This window comes from Bombus impatiens, unplaced genomic scaffold (genome assembly GCF_000188095.3).
Source record: "Bombus impatiens unplaced genomic scaffold, BIMP_2.2 scf_0491, whole genome shotgun sequence".
Lineage (NCBI taxonomy): Eukaryota > Metazoa > Arthropoda > Insecta > Hymenoptera > Apidae > Bombus > Bombus impatiens.
This window is the reverse complement of record NT_176910.1, coordinates 393,165-415,760: the sequence shown is the minus strand read 5'-3', so window position 1 is coordinate 415,760 and position 22,596 is coordinate 393,165. Positions and strand designations below refer to the sequence as shown.

General features: G+C 33.3%; 3 protein-coding genes, 1 long non-coding RNA gene and 2 other non-coding genes across 8 annotated transcripts; 2 read left to right on the top strand and 4 right to left on the bottom strand.

Moving 5' to 3' along the window:
* Positions 1-83: 83 nt before the first annotated feature.
* LOC100740392 (phosphatidylinositol glycan anchor biosynthesis class U protein) lies at positions 84-1,925 on the bottom strand. Its single transcript, XM_003491014.4, has 4 exons — positions 1,687-1,925; positions 1,285-1,487; positions 509-1,211; positions 84-428 (listed from the first exon to the last, which is right to left on the bottom strand). The coding sequence occupies exons 1-4, from the start codon at positions 1,814-1,816 to the stop codon at positions 175-177; spliced, it is 1,290 nt and encodes a 429-aa protein (XP_003491062.1). The 5' UTR covers positions 1,817-1,925; the 3' UTR covers positions 84-174.
* Positions 1,926-2,440: 515 nt separating this feature from the next.
* On the bottom strand, positions 2,441-2,547 carry LOC112213159. Its single transcript, XR_002947043.1, has one exon. It is a non-coding gene; the product is annotated as a U6 spliceosomal RNA (small nuclear RNA).
* Positions 2,548-2,603: 56 nt separating this feature from the next.
* LOC112213160 lies at positions 2,604-2,710 on the bottom strand. The gene has a single exon (XR_002947044.1). It is a non-coding gene; the product is annotated as a U6 spliceosomal RNA (small nuclear RNA).
* A 564-nt stretch (positions 2,711-3,274) lies between these two features.
* LOC112213152 lies at positions 3,275-4,441 on the top strand. Its single transcript, XR_002947034.2, has 3 exons — positions 3,275-3,713; positions 4,019-4,127; positions 4,197-4,441. It is a non-coding gene; the product is annotated as an uncharacterized LOC112213152 (long non-coding RNA).
* On the bottom strand, positions 4,425-7,159 carry LOC100740268 (WD repeat domain phosphoinositide-interacting protein 4). 3 transcript variants are annotated; one of them, XM_003491013.4, is made up of 7 exons: positions 6,813-7,158; positions 6,190-6,457; positions 5,869-6,109; positions 5,620-5,768; positions 5,425-5,526; positions 5,239-5,357; positions 4,425-4,673 (listed from the first exon to the last, which is right to left on the bottom strand). In XM_003491013.4, exons 1-7 carry the CDS (start codon positions 6,859-6,861, stop codon positions 4,564-4,566), a joined length of 1,038 nt encoding a protein of 345 aa, XP_003491061.1. In that variant the 5' UTR covers positions 6,862-7,158; the 3' UTR covers positions 4,425-4,563. The 3 variants fall into 3 exon arrangements, with proteins under 3 accessions (XP_003491061.1, XP_024224707.1, XP_033177665.1); XM_024368939.2 differs by lacking the exon at positions 6,813-7,158 and adding an exon at positions 6,531-6,575; XM_033321774.1 differs by lacking the exon at positions 4,425-4,673 and adding an exon at positions 4,953-5,164 and having other exon boundaries at positions 6,813-7,159.
* A 2,618-nt stretch (positions 7,160-9,777) lies between these two features.
* LOC100740149 (caspase-1) lies at positions 9,778-14,485 on the top strand. Its single transcript, XM_003491012.4, has 5 exons — positions 9,778-10,202; positions 10,443-10,746; positions 11,418-11,596; positions 12,598-12,718; positions 13,052-14,485. Exons 1-5 carry the CDS (start codon positions 10,071-10,073, stop codon positions 13,288-13,290), a joined length of 975 nt encoding a protein of 324 aa, XP_003491060.1. The 5' UTR covers positions 9,778-10,070; the 3' UTR covers positions 13,291-14,485.
* Positions 14,486-22,596: the final 8,111 nt, after the last annotated feature.

Sequence of the window (22,596 nt, the reverse complement as noted above, 5' to 3'; positions counted from 1 at the left end):
TTAAAATATTCTACTACCTGGAGACTTTATAAAATTATGTATTGTTATGACTTGTGATTAACAAACATTAAATTTTTTTCGAAATCGAATAGTTTGTAAATATTTAAGAACCACTTCTTTTAAATTTCAAACTTTAGTTAATGATTTTAATCTTAAACTTTGTAAGATACAACTTTATTCTAAAAGAAGTTTAGCAGTATTTCCATTAACATCATTATTAATACCATGACGTACAGCAAACTCATGTTTCACACTCGCGAAAAGGATATCTGTTAGTAAAAAAATTTGTGCTATGGCAAATGCTAATGTAACTCCAAAATAAAAGTTTGCATTAGCTGATCTGGAATATATCCACTGATACCAAACAGTAGGTGCAAACACTGTACAGAATAGCATAAAACAGACTACAATAAATCCCTGTTGTGTATCTGTAAAAGAATATAAAATTTTGATAACACATCATATTGTCTACTTAATAGATAAACAACTAGTTAATATGAAAACTTACATTGGAATAAATGCTTCCATAATGGTAAAAGAGACATATAAAATCCAACATCTCCTATACAAGGGTAAGATTTAAATATTGCAGTAATTGCTAAATAAGAAAATGCTAATAGCATTGGATCATGTCGTAACCTCAATGCCAGTGGTACTATATATAATAAACTGACATTTATTTGAAAAGAAGCAATGAAAAGCCATCTAAAGTGCTCAAATACTTCTGTAAAAAAGTACCAATAAAGTCCAACATTTGGACGTAAATCAGGAACTGTTAAAATAAAGCCAAGTGTGTTCGAAATAAATGACCAACTTCCCATAATGTAATAGGAAATACAAAATAGAATGGTTAACATGCTTGCAAATATTATAAGATAGTTCGCAATATTGCTTCTTTGTTTTGTACTATTAGAACGAGCAATATAGATAATTGTTGGCACTATGAGTGAAACAGGATAAAGTCCTTGTAATGTTAATAAAGAAATTGATAAGCAATTCCAAAACATAGATCTTGTCATGGAAACCAATGCTATGGAATACAACAAATTTGTAAATACTGTTGTTGTATGTCCAACACAATTAAGTATTATGTATGGATTAAATAAATATCCTGCTGAGACATACATCATTGCAGTATATACTACAGAAGCGTCATTATGAATTTCTTTATTTTCATTGCATAATTTTTCCTCTTCTTTTTGTTTAGAAACCTAAAATTTAAATTATTTCATTATAACTGAATTATATTACAGCAATATTTTAAATATGTGAGATTTAACTGACCAATTCAGTCGTATATTGCTTTGCTGTAAGTCCAAGAAATACTGCTGTTAACAAATCAATGGACACAAATAAGCAAAATAATACCCATTGTGATAAATGTTGTTGTATAAAATTGAAAATATATAATCCGATAGGTGTTTCATGAAACAAATCTCCTGTATAAGGATCAATGCCACAGTTATACAAATACACTCCTTCAGTTACTAAAAATCAATCAGGGGAATCATAACAATTGTCAATCTAATTATTGTTTGTAATATTATAGTAATAATGCTACTAACGATACAAATATATACATGTATAAATAGCTTACATTACTTATAATAGAGAATAATAACGAGAATTTTATTTAGGTTATTATTATGTAAAATTTAAATGCAGCAAAATGACATTTATCCTAACCTCTCTTCCAAGAATTTAATGCAGTAGAAATTTCCACACGATCGCTAATCACTTTTTGGTACTCAGAATTCATCAATAAAAATCGAATAGTACCAGCTAAAATAAAATTTGATAAACATTGTTTCTTCATTTTTTAATTAAGCTATAAATCATTTATGTATTTGCGCGCGTTTTACGATCTACTTGTGACATGCAACCGGTATCTGGACAGACACACCATGCTATATATTATGTATTATATACCTTCTTTGTTTATTTAAACAATTGAATTTATCTTTACGGCTTTTTAAAAATATAATCTTTAATAACAATAACCACGGTATTATTTTGCATTTGATTGCTGCTAAGGAGAGTTATAATCAAAACATACTATTGGAGTGGTTTTATCTTTCCTTAATGAATCTAATTTATTTATCACAATTCAATAAAATAACTGTAAATATACTAGAGATCAATTTATAATAAAATCTATCTTTTTCTTATTCGAAATATTTTAACACATAGTTTATATTTAAAAAAATCATTAATAGTAGTACATGGTAAGCATCCTCATCAATTTAAAAATATAAATAAACAAATTGAAAATCTAAACAAAAGGTGTTTGTATTCTATTTGTAAAAAATCTTATTTCTTTTATTTTATTACATTGTAATTACTAGTTTACTGTACCATTTTTCTTATTTTAATCATCCTGCGGCAGAAGTTTTGTTTTCAAAATATTGCAGGAAGTTTAAATTTTTAATCGTGTGTAACAAAAAATGTGGAACGCTTCACGATTTTGCGTGTCATCCTTGCGCAGGGGCCATGCTAATCTTCTCTGTATCGTTCCAATTTTAGTATATGTACTGCCGAAGCAAGTACATTAGTAGATCTTAATTTCTCGTATATATAGACGCTTCACGATTTTGCGTGTCATCCTAAATGTGGAACGCTTCACGATTTTGCGTGTCATCCTTGCGCAGGGGCCATGCTAATCTTCTCTGTATCGTTCCAATTTTAGTATATGTACTGCCGAAGCAAGTACATTAGTAGATCTTAATTTCTCGTATATATAGAAACGAATTCATATTTCTACCACTAGCGAGAAGAGAATACTCATGGTAGCCATCTGGTGGCGTATTAATGTAGTATGAAACATAAAGTTTAACACGTTGACTGCCACGACACCCATATTCGGGTGTCAACAAAGTTTCTGATCAGGCTACGTAACCCGTATTCGGGTGTCGCTTATTTGACTACTTGCGAAAGATCGTCGTTAGTATTTGAAAAGATATTCCATAATAATAAATTGTTAATTAATAATTAATTGTAATAATAGTTGAATTGTTATAAAATAAAAATACGAAAATGGTTTATCAAAAAAATTATTTAGAATGTAAAACTTGAAAGCATTCTATACGTAGCTGGTCGGGACAATTTGGACAATAAGTTGTTGTTTTCTTCAAATTCTTTTGTGCCTTTATTCGGTCCATTCGACGTCTTTTATTCGCATAACATAGTTTGCACGCGCGTCTAATGCTTCTTCCGGAATCGTTTTCCCGAACGACGATATTGTGCCGATTCCGTCGAAGACAAGGAGTTTTTGTATTTTCAAACAACCCTAATAATTTTGCAACTAATAATCGTCTAAATATTCTAATATCTATATTCTTCCTTGTTGCAATTTTGTAAACCGTCAAAGCGTTTACAACAGAATTTCCCAGAAGGAGTTGAATGCCAAGTTTTCTGTACCATTTGATTCTTTTTCTAATTGTGGTGGCATAAAAAACCATTTGGTCGGAATAATCTATACCACACTTTCCTTCATTATATTCAACAACAGCTAGTGGTTTTAATGTTGCGAACAAACGAAACGAAAGATTCTTGAGACCACCACATGAGCGACTCGCATTATTAAAATATCGATGGGAGCACCTAGCAGAGAACGCTTGGTACTGCTATACGCGTGGCCTGACGGAAATTTCTTTGAAAACACGCGTGGTACTCAATGTGTTAATTAAGATACATATTACGTTAAAGAGACGATGGTACTTATTTATTTATTAAATCTTCCTGCGACAATTTTAAATTTGTTATCTTTATACTTTGATTTGAAAGGTGTTATAGTATTACAAAAATAATATATTATCCTACTAAAAATGGAACGAAACAGTAAAACCATTTTAGGTTAACTTTTGTATCTTAAACTACATAAAATAATGTATAATTTATTTGTAAATCGTACTCATTGCCAATTTCATTCTGTACAAAATGTTCTATGTGTTGTGTAATGTGTACAAATTATAATTCATAAATATATAAAAGATAATTTTAATAATGCTTCATATTTTAGCGCTTGACAGGGTGGCGATATGTAACATTTATAGGAACAATAGTAGGATTCATAGGAACGTTTTGTTATTTTACAATGATTAGCCCCATGATCAATCCAGAACCATATAGTATGTCTATAACATTTATAGTTATTAAATAAAATTATTTTTTTATATTGTGTGACATAAAAATTTCAGAACAAATTCGAGAAGCTGTGGCAACTGAAAGTGCAAATAAAAGAAATATAAGAAAAGACACAAATATTTAAGGAAATATAATATGAATAAAAAAAAACAGATTAGAGAGGACATTTATTGTACAAAATTAATTTTTATTATGTAGTTGGACATATGTCACTAAGATGTTGGTGTATATAAAATAGATTGAAGAACATTTAGTGTATTATGTTAAAAAATCAATAAATGTAATGATTTGTACTCTTCTTATAATTATTAATATAATTATGTTACTGTACAGATATCAGCTGCAAGAAGTTTCTTACTTGAAATGACTAGAAACTTCTCTATAGACATATCATCTTATAAATACAATATAAAGTTTGTGTTAAAAGTCATCATGATCACAAACATCTAGGAAGACATCAAATGCTTCACGGTTACAATTTCCGTCGGCAGTAAAAACATATTTATGAAATGTTCCGTCCACACAAATGGCTAGAAACAATTTAAAATTATATATTATACAGGCATCGGAGAACTGCTTTGGCTGTGAATTCTAGACAGAAATACAATAAAAGGAATTCACATACACATATGCCCTATTTGATTTATATTTGATATGGCCTCATATATATATAAACTCAGATTATAGCAAGTTTCTTCTTGAACAAACTTTATTTACAAAGCTCCACAAGATGTGTTGAAAATGACCTTGCTGCATCAGAACATAAGATTGGAGACATTTTACCATGGATTGTCTAACTCTCCATTCCACCAGGTATTGCTGGTTAAATATTGTGTTCTATTTGTAAATAGGTAAGTGAAACTAGCTTAACTATTTCTGTCTTTCAATAGAAGTATTCCAATATAAAATTCGCTATAACTTGTAAGCAAGGTGAAATAGGACATTTGTTTATATGAACTCTTTTATTGCTTTCATATGAAGAATCCACTGCCAAAGTGGTTCCCCAATGCTGTGGGACATCCTATATAATATAATAAATAGTTTTATAAATATTCTAAGTCACTATATTCAATACGCTTTTCATACAATACATACCTATAACAGAACTTCTTGTACCAAATGCACATACACAAGCACATTCTGGTGGTACTGTAAATGTAGCCAATGCCCATTGACTTTCAACATAATTTCCCAAAAATCCCATTTTTGAGAAACTGTAAATAAATTAATTATTAACTTTAATCATTAAAATTTATGAAAATTTGAACTATAATTACGTACGTCGATCTACGATTCAAGTGTGTGTCTTTTAATGCAAATATATGTACAGTTCCCTTATCACTGGAAGCACATAGAAATTCCGAATCTCTACTAAATGTAATGCTGAAATATAAATTATACTTTATAATTCATTATAATAAAATCTTTAAAAGTAAAATGTTGTTTTATAATTAATTTGTCTGTAGACGTATTTACCAATAAAGTGTTGCAGGGTCAGCACCTCTTCTCAATTCCACTAATAAGTGTCTACGTATACTATCCCATACTCTAACTAAAGTACCTTGAGTGGAAGCAGTTGCTATCATTGTTCCACTACTGTTAACTGCGAGACAGGCCAGTGCTCCCTAATAGTATTGTTTATAAACATAAAGAAATACTAGGAGAAGACGTGGTAATATAGAAACATTACCTTCATTTAAATCTGTATATAAAATACATATGTACCTGGTGTGCTGCTAGAGTTGCAGGAGCACTAGAACTTCCAGCTTCTGTAGCACCAAGGTCAATCAATTGTACACTACCCTGTTTATGACCAGGAAAAGCAAGAAGTTGTTTTTGTGCAGCAGCTAATGTAGCAACTTCAACTAATCCTTTTGGATTATCTCTGGTTTCTAAAGTTAACAATCTTCGTGTTGGCATAGGAAATGAGAAAACATGTATTTCTCGCTGAAGTGCCACTATCATTCTGTTTTGTAAAATTATTCCTAAGTAAATGCAACATTTATACTGATTAAAAATAAAAGTCAATTTTATTAATGAACTTACTTGTCCCTACGTAATCGTATAGCTTTTATAGGACTGGTAAATGTAATTTCCATTACGAACTTTTTCGATAAATCATCATAGATAAGTACTGTATTTTCTGCAAACTTTGGTTTTGTACCACCACCTACTATGGCAATGATATTTGTTCTCCAAAGCATCTCTGCAATAGCTATACTTCCCATTATGTCATTATCTAAATGTGCTTTTTCAACTAATGGTTCTACATTGTATACTCTAAGACCAGATTCCATGCAACATGTAAAACATCCTAAAAGAATACAAATTAGGAACAAAATATCAAACAACAAAACTAGTTTAATAAATGATAAAAAGTTACTGACATTAATTATCTGAAATCTTAATAACTAAATTGAACATTGGCACATGAGAATATATAGTGACAATACTGTTATAAATAAACCAGATTTGTTTTAATATTATATTTTATTCTTTATTCTCTTATAACACTATATATATTTATTTTTCATTAAACAAAGTTAAATATTTTTAACTTTTTACTTTTAAAACAATGTAACAGGGATATTAGATTCTAAATTATTGAAAATAAATTCACACCGTGATTCTTAAGGATTTAGGTAATTAAAGTTATAAGCAATGGTTACCTTGATCCTGATTAAATCGTAAATTAAGAATATTTCTTTCTCCAGCCATTTGATATTATCTGGTGTTACATTAAATTTAATGAATGAGTATTTCTTCTATCGATATATGAATTTTTTTCTAATAACTATACTACGTGTTTTTGTTTACATTCTCCTTTCACAATCAGCTGTGACTACGATACAATGTTTGGCACAGTATTTCATTCTTTATGTGGTACGTAAGATAGCATTGTAAGGCTGATTTTCACTTTATGAATAGCGCAAGCAAATATCTTTTAATAGGTTTATTATTTTCTCTGGGTGGTACAACAGTTATTTTTAATAAATATCTTTCGTATATAACTAATGAAAATCATAATAATTCTTATATATATATATATATATATATGTATGCATGTATGTTTGTATATATATGTATATATATTACTGAGTTACATTTAATAAATTAAGAAATTAAAAATATAAACTCGAAATAAATTTGGTAATATTTTTTTCATGTATCAACTGTAATTTAAATAATTAAAAATATTGTATAGAATAGTAATTATTTTTATCATATTATTTGAGAAAACTAGTAATAACAATAATGAAAAATTATTTCAAAGATAGAAAATAAAATGACACTATTTCTATGAATAAATAAAATCTTTAATACAAAATGTACTAAATGATTTCTAGATTTACGCCCAGTTTTATGTTTACAACATTGGCTGCAGTGATATCAGAGATGAGCACAGTCATATACCATCGTGGAAATGAGCATTGAATAACGATTATATTCGAGAGGAAGTGAGAGCACTCATGCACATTGTTCTAGTTGTTCCACGATACGTGCTGCACCACGCGGCCAAACACTGAAGGTGTTTTACGCTAGCATATGTAAGAACCTATGAAGTTAGGAGTTTGCCCTGTTTGATTCCATGCTAGGATATAGAAAAAAAAAGAAAAATTATAGTATAATTTCCAATAATGAAAAAATATTTATATTGCATAACATTTGTTAGGTACTAGGTAGATACAAAATAATAATAATAACGTAATCATAATAATCATATATGTAACACAAATACATTATCGTGGTACCACTGTTTCTTACCATTCCCTTACTATGCGGTCTACTGAGTCGAGTACACGATCGCATTAAGGAGAGAAAGAAAGAGACAGAGATAACCGGGTACGCCCCATTTTTACACGATGGTGTTACACAAGGAATACTAAGTTCTTCATTGAAGCGCCTCTCTGCGTCTAAATTAACCAACGTCGTTTGGTTACTAAGAGCAGTTAAAAGCCTTATCTTCACCAGGAAGGAAATTTCTCTCTGATATAAGTATCTATAACGGACATTTTTAATATTAATTTCTTTCTCCTTCTCCATTCCCATTGTTCATTAAATAATTTATTTAAAAAATCATATAAAATCAATTAATTATCGTATATTCAAAGCGCACATGCACTTTTTTATATATTTCATGATGATTATTCACTTTTTAATGAGATAAGTTATCATACACGAAGTGTAGACTAAACCTATATTCTTTTTCGTATCTCATGTTTTGATGGTCACCTGGAACCCTTACCATTTTCGTGTCTCATGCAACGTTATCGATTCGATATAGTAATGGTTTGAATTTAAAACTAAAATTTTCTATAAACTTCCAAATAATGGAATAACATATCTTATAACGAAACAGAATTGTATACTTTTATAATACTGCAAAGAGGATTATTTCATTACGCTATATTAAAAAAAATATAGATACTTTGATAAATCAATTATCTTATTTATTAAATAAGAAGAAGTAAGAAATATCACTTAATAAATATAACTTTGTACGAAAAGTACGCATAATGAGTTTATGTATATGAATATGTATATCTATCTTATAATTAGTTAAAATTAAAATGCGTATGTTTGTTTGGCTATCCCACAATTCAATATTCCCCGGTGACCCACGACGGGTGCTAATAGTTTACTTATTAATAAGTAGCTTCTATAGTCCAGTTTAAATGAATGAAAGAAGAGAATTTAGCAAAACCTAAACTAGATTACAGAGAGTGTAGTTTTTGGCTTGACGTCGTTATCCAAAAGTTAATTGATTGATGTAAACATTAATGGTTGGAAAATGATGCCAATTACCAGGTCTCACCCCAAGGAGGTAACAACGTACCAGATCAGCCCATGAGCCACTCAACATTACACATAAATCTCGACATTCAAGACTATGATAAATCTATAAATGGCTCAGCTTAGCTTTATCTTAACACTGATCAAAGACCTATATTTCTTTTCTAAAAATAAGTCGAAAAGTAGTAACAAATAATAATGTTAACAACAATAACAGTTTCTTTTTAACGAATACTCCTTCAAAAATAACCGAAATAGTCTTCCACTGTTATTATAATTAATATATGCCAGAAATATGAACAAACTTATACCTTGGATGTTTGCTCAATGAAAAAGAAAGAAATTAAAGGAAAGAAAGAAATGATCAAACTTATACTGACGAGCTTCACGTCGGTAGAGGTTGTAGCACGATTGTAAAGCAAGGCTATTTTTTTAGTTGAAATCTTAAAATATTAAGGTATTATTAAACACAATTTCAGTTTCTTTCGCATTTAATAGTCAGACACGTGTTACGAATGTGATATTTTCAAAGGGTAACATGGAAATACGTGTAATAGTAAGAGTTGCCGAACATGTAGTTACCCTCTTTTATCATTGATTATATATTTAAATTAACTTTTATATTCTTCGAATGATTTTACATTTTATTGTTATAATTACCATGATTGTATCTCATTACGACACCGATGAAAAGTTATACAACTTTGAACTTTTTGAGCCTTTCTACAATCGAAGAATTCTATTCACCAATATATTCTATGTTACTTTCCAAATATTTTCGTGGATAAAAACACAACTTTTACATAAAGATACACAGCTTAGCATGTATCGAGATTAATTTGTACTTTTGTAGTAAGATTAGAAACATTAATACTTTTTCAAATATTATAAAACAATGGAATAAGAAGACTTTTGAGCGAAAGTGAATATGATTGATATGAATAAAACTGGTTCTTAGAAAGAATATTTGACATTTTAAGGAAATATCGATATCAGTGTCACTCATATATATACATATATATGTACAGTGAATGGCCAGCGTTCGATAACGACTTTATCGTTAATAACGATAAGATAAGTGAGGACTTCTCAGTAAGAAACGAACCACGAAATCCGGTACACATATTTAAATTATGTTCGTCCTTATATTTTGTTTCATCAGTTTGAGTCGCGCTGCTATCAATTATATTTCGAACATCACGAAGATGAAAAGCCTAGCGCATTCTTTTCGAGATCAACCGATCTCGCAGGATCCAACAAAGGAAGTAAGAGAGACACGTCTTTTTTACAAACATCTTTTATTTCGTTTTGTGGAAACTGTTATTCGCCTTTGGAACAAATTGTATATCCGATTGTTGTTCACGGTGATTACGTTGTAATTAACCGATGAGTAGATAAAAATTGTATATGATGTCAAATAACGTTGCTATTTACTATATATTTGCCTGAGATGAGATCACAGGAAAATCGGAAATAAGAAGATCCTTGTAATTCGTTATTTTCAGAATTACTCCATGGACTCCAAGGAAAATTTAGATTTAATTGACGCTAAAGTAGTACGTGGTATATCGTACAGGAAGGAAATCGTACAGAATTTCCCTATACATAAAGACGCAAAAATCTATCCGATGAATAATAGACGTGGTAAATGCGTGATATTCAATAATGAGACCTTTATTGAAATGGAAAAGCGAGATGGAACTAAAAATGATGAGGAAGCGATAAAGCACACCTTCACTAATCTGGGTTTCGAAGTGATACCTCATTCGGATCTTGACTACGTTGGCATCATGGAGATTGCTGCAAAGTGTATGTCTTCAGTATGTTCATTGTTTGATTTCAAAAGGTCCGCACGTTATCACTGATATTGACAGTAATCTTGACAATGCACTTTGATAATAATATTGTCAATACACTTTAATTTTTTTGAGACCACACACGATCAGTATTATTGACAATATTATTGAAAATAATAAGTTGGAAGGTGCTTTTAAAAAACGTATTATGCATATTGTGTTATACTGCGTTTAAAGCACATTTCAATTATTGTCTAGTTTTTGCAATATTTTGAATAATATGCAAGTTCTTAGTTACAATGATTTTTGTTCTTCGAAACGCTATATAAAACGCTATATAAAGCAATATTCACATATGAATTTATTGAGAGGAATTACTTTAAATAATGAAACTACTTATTCGAATTACATACTCTACAATGAACTGAAATATGTTTCAATAAGTTACTGTTAATCTTAGCACACGGCTAATATTATTGTTAGTATTGACATCACTCACCAGTATTGATGTTTACGTGGCAAAATATTCAAATTTTCGTCAATATTCTGCCTCAGTCCTCTGATATCGATCGCACATGATCAATAACATTGTCCATATTTGGTGATATTAATATTATTATTGGTCGTGTGCGGGTTCTTTAATTATATACTATGCATTGATCGTTGATGTTGATTGTTTTGTAGTGTCTGCGAACAATTACGAAGATTATGACTGTATCTGTATTTTTATATTAAGCCATGGCACTAGTGGTGATTATGTATACGCGAAGGATTATCCATATCGGGTATCTGATATTTGGGGAAGATTCACCGCAGATAATTGTCCATCATTAACTGGTAAACCAAAGCTATTTTTCATACAGGTCAGTGTCTCCTACGATTTTTTGCAACACTTCATTTTTAATCTTTTTCAATTAATTTATGTTATAAAATTTTGTGTTTTAACGCTGCGATTATAAAAATAATTCAAGTCCCAAAGATTTGCCTAATATTTCTCCCAGATACTATTTCTTCTTCACTAACAGTACATTACGATTCCATTTTCTTTTATTTAAGTTTTTAATCTTCTACCTTTAAGAAGTCGATAACGTTATATTTGAGATATCTGTGGGTCACATATTTCAAACTTATCCACCAGCTTTAAAAATCCGGCCATTTAAGACTTAACAGTTTTTTTACTCTACCTATTATTAGTATATTATACATATTGTAGTATCGTGGAAATTAAGATATAAATTTTTTCCCGATTACTTACAATTTATTAATAGTGAATTGAATATACAGGTATTAATTGGACAGAAAACGATGTTTGTTTAACTGAAACTAAATGCGATACTCGTATCTATCTCAAATAACTTTACAGTTATTTGGCAACTCTCACAACGAATCTAACACTCTCTTTCTCTCTCTCACTAGCAACTCTAAGAACACTGACAACTCGATCGATTCTCTCAACTCTACTCTTCGATGTCTCGATCAACTCTGACTCTCGCAACACACTCGCTTTTCGATTCGCATATTCTGACCTGTCGGTCATCCCCCCTTGAAACACGAAACCGTCCTTCTACTCTAACGTTGTTTGTTGTTTTTCTCATATCTCTGTAAGAACTAGGTGACTTTAGTCACATAGGCGCTCTTAAATGTAAACGAACCGCAGAAGGACGACGTACACGGTTTTTTCTATTTTCAACCGATCTCTAATTCAAACTACTTTACGATATTACAATATATTTGTATATTCGTAGTATATACATATAGTATAAATGTAAAGATATATGTATAATATATTACGTTTAAGTATTCATATATTACAAATATATATGTTATTAATAATACAGTATTTAACAATTGTTACTTCTTATAGGCTTGTAAAGGAAAGAATCCCATGCAAGGTATTCGTGTAAAGAGTGCAACTGATTCGGTCCAAAAGAGTTACACAATTCCTACTCATGCAGATTTCCTGTACGGCTACAGTTGTGTAGAAGGTAAATATAGTTTAAACAAAAAAATGTCATTGTTTACATATATATAACGATACAAACGCATCGAACTTTAATTTTCGACATTGAAAGTTCTTAGAAACGATGAAGATCGCACGTAATTTAATCCAAGTATTATATATATTTTATTTAAGACTATAAAATTTGGATCTTCTTACTTTCGTGCCATACTTACGTTTTCAAATGTTAAGACGAAATTTGTACTGTAAATGGTATTTGCAATCGTTAAGTCGGAGATTGTTTCTCAATCGAGACAAGCATTGTCTCATATTTTTTAATTTTGTCAAAGTCTTCTAAAGAGTTTTACTTCGTTCGCAGGTCACTACTCGTTTCGAGGTTTAGAAGGTAGCTACTACATTCAGGCTCTATGCGAGGTGATCAACGAACATTGGAGGAATATGGATCTACTGAAAATGTTAACGATAATATCGCGCAAGGTCGCTTTCGAATTCGAAGTTTCACACAATAGTTCATTTCTACATGAGACAAAACAAATGCCTACCTTTAGCTCAACATTGACTAGAGATCTATATTTTTTACCGAAAAATAAGTCATAGAACAGTAACAATATGTTTTTAACGAATGATCTCTTAAAAGTTTTGAAAACAGTCTTTCATTGTTATTGCAATTAATATATACAAAAAATGTGGTAAAAATTCAGGAAAGGGAGAAATACTTTCACCCCCGTTTATATACTATTAGGATACTTACAAAAAAACAAGGTGAATCCGACAAACCGTTAGAAAGTTATTAAATCTTGTTAAAAATTTTATTTTAAACTTAGCTACTAGGAAAGTCCTTGTAAATTGCTCCCAATATTTTTCGCCTTGTCATCCCTATGCAAATTCAAAATTTTTTCTGATCCATGACTTTCTTAACAATTTTAAGGAAACCACCAAATTTCCTAATAAGTAATTATGAACGAGGATGTACAGAAGTATGCGTTTAATTTGCAGCCTTTTGTGTTTCCAACGAGTGCGCTGTGAACATATATTCTATATAGTACGAAAGTGGATGCGGCGTTAGATCACGTTGGCCTTGAGCGATTAAATGATTTTGAACAGATTTCAGTCCTGAATTGTTGTATTGTGATTAGCACAATGTTCGAGGATAATGTAAGTCCTCTTTCGCGATTTACAATTTTATTAACTGCTTCATTTCCTTCTAGTAATCTGCCAATTTATGTTAAGGATATTCATCGTTTTACGTGACTCGAGCTTATTATAAATGAGAGGATAGATGTAAAGATAGATAAAATTTTGTGATGCCAGTATAGTATGGGCTATGATATAACAAAGTTATAAATTGAATCATAGTATTCCAGTCAGAATAGAAGGCACAAGGTCTTCGTTGGCAGAGGTTGTAGCACGATCGCAAAGAATGGCTATCTTTGAGTTGAAATCTTACGATATTAAAGGAGTAACGAATTGCATGTTTCTTAGAATTTCAGTTTCTTTCGCACTCGATAGCCAGAGACGTATTACAAATTTGATATTTTCAAAGGGTAACATAAAAATACAAGTAGCAGTAAGAGTTGCCGGACGTCTCGTGGTAGTTCAGTACATATCACATGCTTCTTTATCATATATAATTATAGACATATTTAAAGTAACTATTTATATTGTAATTTTTGTATGTATTTCTAGAGTGGTTTCATATTTTATTACCATAATCATGATAATCGTGTCGTATTACAGTCGTATGAAAAATTTTGTGCTGTAGATAGAATATATTTACAAAAATTTTTTATAATCATTGTACAAATACTTTCATGAGTTACTGTATACATACAGTGGAAAAATTGATATATTACTCATTTTGCAAACAGTAAAAGGGCAATTTGAATTTCATACATTTTAAAGCTTAAAGTGTTTGGAAAAGATCCAAAAGGTTTGAAAGATCAATTTAATTCAACGAATGTAGTATGAACAAACGATTTTTTTTAGCATCGAGATCGATCCAGAATTTTCCTGATAATTGACACCATTATATAGAATGATACGCAGGAAAAATTCTAAAAACGCGTGGAAAGTTGTACAAAACGAGGAAACTGTTTAATTCAGGTTCGGTAAATGGATCGTAGACTTTTACACTTTGACAAGCACCAGTTATTTTGACTGGTATTGATAATGTATTAAGGATTAGAGTACTATTTGGTAAATGTATTAAGGAAAGAAAAAATAATATTTACAAAACTAAAACGAGTTCTTTTCTTCCATGTAGATAGTGTTAGGAAAAAAGAGAAATAGATGAAATAATTCGATATCAATTAGAAATAGAAATTCAGTTTTTATACAATACTATAAAGTTTAAAGTTTATCAGAATTAATTTCTATTAAAATACGTACAGAATAATTATTTATCGAAAAGCATACCTTCGCTTCTTTTCCTCTACAGTTCTTCAACGGAAGATCATACATCGTTCCTCTTCAATTTCTTGATTGTGCAACTATTTCTTGATCCATAGTTTCGCGTTCCTGATCCATTCTCTCTCCCCTTTTTTTCTTTCTTTTTCTTCCATTTTATCTTTCTTTTCGATCATCGCTCTTCGGTGCAACATTTTCCGCGGATTTTTCTCGAGCACTTGTTCCTGCTCGATCTCCCATCAGTATTTAATTGGCTCTCCTATTCGAACTGCTGTCTGCTCTTCGAAATGAAAAAAGCTCGTTAACTTTAAACAAGCGATACCGCCATGCCACCAATTACCGGCCGCTGAAAAAAATCCGCTTTGCGGATTGCCCATTGGGGGTGAAATTCTGCTGGAAACTGTACGACGATGACGTTTGAACATATTTTTTTCTATTTCAGGGATAAAGAGCATTTTCGGTCTGCGGATGTTTATACAAATTCATATTTTTATGAACGCAAGTAAAAAATGTCAAAGCTAGGCATAGATCTGTTTCATGCATTAAGAAAATTATATTTTGGATATTTTCCATACAGGATGCTCCACGGTTTAACACTCAAATTTGATTAGTATATTGTACAAAGATAATCTAGTAAAAGGTCATTTCAAGCTTTTTTAAAGAAGATGTAATAATAATACGAGATATTGATGACTAATTATGCTATTATTTTATTATACTAGAATTTTAAAATCGCTAAAAGCTTGCGATAGCCTTACTCGGGGAACTGGAGTGAATATATTTAAGAGTCTCTGTCTCGTATATCCAGCAATTCTTCTAATAGGCAAATGATCTTTGCTAACGAATCTAATTTAAATCGTTCCCCTCGTAGGCGATGAAAATTGGTTCAATTCGATAACACTGTAATCGCTATGATTAGAGTGTCGCGTCGTTACTTTCGTGCTCCACGTGTGTTTCGACGCGTAGCAAGAATTCGATTGTTAGAAAGAATCATATATATTTTGCGGAAGTAAAAAGAATTTCTATGATTTAAAAAAAAAAACAAATTGTTTATCGCAATGCTACAAATACTTCAATTTCTTCGTAAGGTTAAAAAATCATAGAATCTAAAAGAAACAGCAAATAAGTATAAAAATTTTGGAATTCTCTTTCATAACCGCAATGTTAAAAAATAGAATTCATAATGTAAATTGATGGAAAAGAAATTGTCGAGAAAGTCGAATCTTGTGGATTAATAAAAATAGAAAATGCTACTGAAATGAAAATTGTATCTTTTGCGATACGAAAATTGTATCATAGAAAATTGTATCTTTTCTAAGATAAAGGAGAACGATAACAAGCTGTACAGGTATGAATGTTATGGATTAGAACGTAAGGAAATGGAATATTCTGTATGAAATTTACACGTCCTATTAAATCAAGCATTCAGTAGCCTGTTTCCAGATCTGCTTGACAAACATATCCCCGCAGACTTATCCCCAGTGTGGTTCTGCGTTTCTCCGTTCAGCGGCTAATAAACTGCATCACGATATTATCAACGTGCCCGATCCATAAATCACCCGGGCGTTGTTCAGTGTCCGAAAAATCGTTATCGCATGAATTAATAGTGATTAACTAAGGTACGATTTCGTTATTTAAACATATCGTTCTCGTTCCGATTGTTTTAATAAATGAAAACTGTACACTGAAAGCTCAGTTTTCATTTGGAAACGATGTTATGTTTCACACGATATCGTAATAATAATGTCACGATAATATCTAATAATCTAATAATAATTCCTTAATAATAAATATCTGATAATGGGGAACAAGGAACATTATTCATTTTTACCATTTCAACAGCAAATCATCTCTTTATTTTTTCACCAGAAAAATTTCACTTCTATCTATCTGTAAAAATGCTATAACAATAGCGATATGATAATAATAATAACAATAGTCTACAGAGTAATTATTCAGAGCAATCTTTTCATCATTTGATCATTTCAGCTTCCAAATTTAAACGATTATACAAATATAAATCGTTTGGATATATCTAATTTAATCTAATCTCCCTACACAAAATATCACATTTAATCCAAACATCAACTGTTCTATCTCCGAACCAATTTCCATTCAACACCGACTAAAAAAAAAAAAGGGAAAATAGCTAGTAATTCCAACTCTCTGGACGGAGCAATCAGCGCAATTACCAACAGAAGGTCGAACAGTAGTCTACGACCCTCCGAACACTTTTGCCTCCGCTTGACTGGACCGTGAAAAATAATTCAACTAACAACTTCCTTTGACGTGGATCACTCATGGATCGCGTCGTTCAATGATATGTACGTTTATAGTAAGTTCTGGACTACGCAACCCGTGGAGGACGATGACCAGGGTCATAGTCGATGCCAGTGGAGCAGTTTCGGCGTCGACAGGCATTCGTGTGTTGGGATCAGGGGCGGAATGGAGCGAAAGAGGAAGAGGGGAGACACGATTCTGGCCGTGGAGCAAACGTAAGAGTCAGGAGTTTGCGCGAACAGATCAATACTGCCCCCGCACGTGGATTCGTCTCTTTCCTTACACGCCTTTCTCTCTCAGCCTGTCTAGCGTAAAAATCTCGCTGGCCTATCCTGTCCTCTTTCATCTCTGCTCGCTTTTCCACTTCCTTTTCCTCGCTATTGCTCCGGTTCCTCTAGCACCGTGCCTCTATTTCCCTATTTTTCCTTTTCAATCTTTTCTCCTTCCGTTTTGTTCCAGCCTCCATACAGTCTGAGGTACATTCACGCGTCTCTTTCTACCTCTTTAATCTCATTCCTCCAACTTCCACCCCGCACGATTTTCTTCGTCCTTCTCGTTCGTTCGCATTCTTTCTATTCTCCGTTTTATTGTCTGTCTGAGAAGGAATTCGTGGCGTCTATTAGGGATTATTTAGGGATCTGAAAAGATTTATGTATTTCTAGGATCTTCGAGATTTTTGAAATTGTGGTTAGAAAATCATTTAAAACTATTTTATCTATTGCCCCGGTTTCTCTAGTACCGTGCCTATTTTTCTATTTTTCCTCTTCAATCTTTCTTCAATTTTGTTTTGTTCCACCCTCAATGAGGCCTGAGTTATATACGCGCGTCTTTTCTTACGCTGTTAATTCTGTTTCTCTGACTCTCGTCCTGCACGATTTTCTTCTACTTTTCGTCCGTTTACTTCTCTTCGCTAACATGCCGCTTAATTTCTCTCTTCTCACTCGTAGCAAGTTCTCGCACGAGTCTGGATTTCTTCGGCCTACCACCGGATCTTCTCATCACTACACCTTCTGAGTTAGAGTAATCGTGTACATGTTCCCCTTTTCAGGAACGCTGCTCTTCGTTGTTAAGTTTCCTTCTTTCCTCTCTCTTAGAATCCTTTCCTTATTTTTCGTCCCTTTTTCACGTGTTTATGAATCTTCCTTTTTCGCCTGACTGGTTATATTATACCTATGTTTCGATCATGTGCACACGATGACTAAAATCTTATATCCTTCGCATTTTATCCTTTCACTTCATTTAAACGTTTGTACGTAAAATAAATAGTAAGAAAAATATTTTGATTAAAAGTGTATGAAATGTTTTAATCATAAATATTGAAATCTCTCAGAGCTGCTTATCGCAATAGTCACGCGCAATGTTTTCATTTCCACACTGTGAATGAAACGTGAATAAAAGTGTCACCCCTTTGCTTTATAATTATTAAACGATCTTCAGCTCTGTCACACGTAATAAAGTGCAGAAAGGAGAATGAGCCCAGTTCATCGATTCTCATCTCGTTTCTATTCAATATAGAACTTCCTTCTTTTATCTTCCTTTATCCTCGTATCTGTTTATTCTGTTCTTCAGACTTCAGCCTGAAATTCGGTTCTACCCTTCCAACAAGTAAGTTCTACTTCTAGGCAGGATTATACAGCCGCTTTCATCTTACCGTGTGTTCATCGACGCACGTATAGTTGGTGCAAGATATACAGTGAGGTTATAAATTAACGTGTTGACTGCTGATAACGTCCCGACATGACCTGATTGCTCCCAGAAACGGGTGGGGCCACGTTGGCATCACGATCAAATTCTTTTCCAAAGCAATGTTTTTCAGTGAATTCATATATAGATATTGTTTCTGATTTCTAATCAATTGCTTTGAATGTTGCTTCAAATGTACGAATACTTTCGTGAGTATTACAGTAAATTACTGACACTAAATCCTTGCCACTTTTATCTGAATTAATTGCTACGTTACTAATCCGATATTTCACAATGGAAGGTAGGACATTTCAACTAATAATGGCTGTATAACGCCTGGCCGATTTTACGAGCTCACTGTATCGCTTCTACCGACTATACACGCTTTCTTCCCGCAACGTACGACCCTTCTCTATTTGTATCGTAACCTCCCTCGACCTTCCTTTTATCTTCCTCCATGCTTTATCCCTTTTTTTCGCTACCCTCTTTGTGAGCCCCTAGCCTAGTGTCTCTGTTTCCGCGTACCTTCTCTTTCCTCCCCCATTTTCCTACTTTTATCCCTCGTTCTATCCCTTTTACTCTTTGCTAGTTTCCAACCCTCTCTTCTCATCTTTATTCCTCTTTGTTCATCGCGTTAGCTAGCCTCTATCCTCGCCTGGAGCTCTTCGACTATCGTTTCTAGTCGACGTTTCGTAGCCTCTTCCTGTTTCTGCATACACCGGTATATGCGATATTTCTGTCCTCGTTTTGAGAATCATATATATGTACGTTGTCTCTGTCACGCAGAGTTTCTCTCGTCCGTTCATTCAGCACACAACATGCTTCGTCGTTTTTAGATCCTCGTCTCGTTTTCACCTTCGTCGCTTCTCGCTGTTTGAACGCAGTTTTCAGTACTGCCGCTGTTTCCCTTGATCTCTCCCTTTGTGTCGCGTTCCTCCGCGTTTGCTCTCCCATCCTCCTCTTGGTACCTATACGTGCACGCGTGTATGGATATGTGCGCGTTTTTTGCGGCTGCAGGTATCTAATGTTTCATCCACTTTTCGCTTCTTCGTTCTTTCATCCGTTCTATGCTGTTCTGCTTTGGCTATACTTTTCTATCCCCTGCTTTATTTACTGGAAGTGTTCGTGGTAGGTATTAGAGATTATTTAGAAATCTTGTACAATTTATATGCGTTTTAAGGTCCTCGAGATTTTTTAAATCGCTGTTAAGGAATTTAATAATCATAAAACTTGTAGGAAAATTTCGTCTTTTACTTTTATCTTCAGAATTTATAGAGAAGGCAGAAATCGAAGGAACGTTTAAAATTTTTAAGGAACTTTTAAGAATTGATAATTTGCTAATTTTTATATCGAAAAGAGTATTCTTTTTAAACTGTTTCATCTGTATGGTATTACTACGTACTTCCTTGCAAGATTGTAGCATCATAAAAATTACTAATTACTTCAAAAATTCTATTCTAATTTTATCGCTGTAATTAGTTTTCAATTAGCCTGAATCATCAACTTTGGAAGGAGTGTTGAATTTTCAATTGCTATTACTAAATTAGCCCGTATTATTTGAGGTAACATTGTTTCCTCAACTCGCGATACTTGCGCTGCCATTTCCATTTCAAGTTGCAACCTTTTTCTACCTGTACGTCGCGGTCGGTCCGTTTCCATCAGCATCACTGTCTATACTTTTCGTTTATCCTTCCTTTACCTAGCTGCCATTCTCTTTCGCGTTTCTCCCGGCCGTCTACCTCGTCATAGGTTTTCTGTCACTTTTCTATCTCCCATGTCGCGTTCCTTTGCGTTTTGCCCCCGATATCTCTCTATTCCTGTCGTAACAGCAACTTTGTCACGTTTCCTCTTAATTCGCAATTCTTCTCGGCGCCCTTCTTCTCTTTCCTTTTTTCACCCCTTTTTCCTCTTTCGCTGCTGTAAACGATGCTTTATCATCTCCAATTTTCTATCTTGTATTTCCTCTATAGGCGCTATTTTTTTTATACATCTTTTTCTTTTTATATCCTTTTTTTAACACACATTCTTTTTTAAATTCATTTTTTCTTCAGATTCTTGTTTCCTATTTTTGCTGCTGATTCGCTGTAATAAATCGTCCAGTGTGTTTTCATCTTCTGCTACCACTTCGAACTTTTTTGGTTTTTCAGATCATTTCTTTCATTTCTTCCGTCTCTTTCCTCCAACTCTTTGCCCCTGCTTGTATTTGCTGGATTCCTTTTATCCCCTCCTTTCCGTTAAATGTTTACAAACAACTAAATCATATAGCTCGAAGCTTTCCATCATCGTTTTAGCAGGAAATTCTATTTTACAAGCTCTTACACTTTGTATCAACATCTTGCTTTGCATTTGAATTCCTTCTCGTGCTCCAGTCTTCCCCTCACTTCTCCGTGTTGTATCCCCCGGATCATAAGCTTATCTACCCTCAACCCACTTTCACCCCGTGGATTTCCTACATTTCCATTTCCTACCGTTTTCTCCTTTAGTTCACCTTTTTGCGTCTCTCTCGCGTTTATTGCCTTTCGATAACTTCCATGTTTGTTTTTTCTGTTTCGCTTCTCTTTTCAGATCTACTTCATTTTTATCTCCTCTCCGCGTTCTGCTCCATCATTCCCCTTCAACAGCCTGTTTCACTTCCACGGATCATCCCTGCCCTTCGACAATCCCTATCTTCATCTCTCGTCCATTCCTCCTACGCCACTCAGAAGCTCCCATCTCTTTCCGTTTTTAATTTCATCCCTCTCCCTTCCTTAGAGAGTATCCGTGTTTCTTTCTTTCCGCCTCTCCTCCTCTCCAATTTCAGTCATCTTTCTCCCCTCTACGATATCTATCTTTCTCTTTCTCCCTGTTCCATCTCGCTTCTTCCTCCCCTCCCCCCGGCAAACTTTATCTTCGTCTCTTTCCCTTGTTTCACCCTTCTATCCTCGTTTCACTCTCCCTGCACCCCTTTCAACATCCTCTTTTTCCCTCGCACCCCCACATACCTTTCAACATACCTTTCTCTTTCTCCCTTTCATACCACCCCTGTATTTCCCCTTTCGCTCCTCTTTTCATCCTTCGTAGTTAACATTTTTCTTTCTCTTTTCAGATCCTGCTTTCTACGGAGAATAGAAAGAGAAAGAGAGAGAGAGAGAGAATTACAAGCGAGAAAGACGGAGGCCAAATTAAACAGAGGAAGATGGACAAACAGAGAGGGAGCGAGGTAAATGTCATTCCCCTCCTTCGTAGACACCATCCCTCGCCCCCTTGCGTGGCAACAGCTTCCATCCTTCTCCCTCTCCGTCTGCGGCACGACTCCCTGGCAAGGTGGCGGTCCAGCGCGCACGGCCTATCAGCCGTACGGGATGCTGCGAGTCCGGAGTACTAGATTCAGTCGTACGCTTGGCTCCCTCCTGTCGCCGCCGTTGTGTTCGCGTACGCTCTTCTCGCGCACGATCCTCGTTAAAAGCGTCCGCGTGTCGCGACCACCAGCCAATCTTCCACCGACCCATCCGTCACGCGTCTTCACGTCTTCGTCCCTTCTCCGCGTCTACCCCC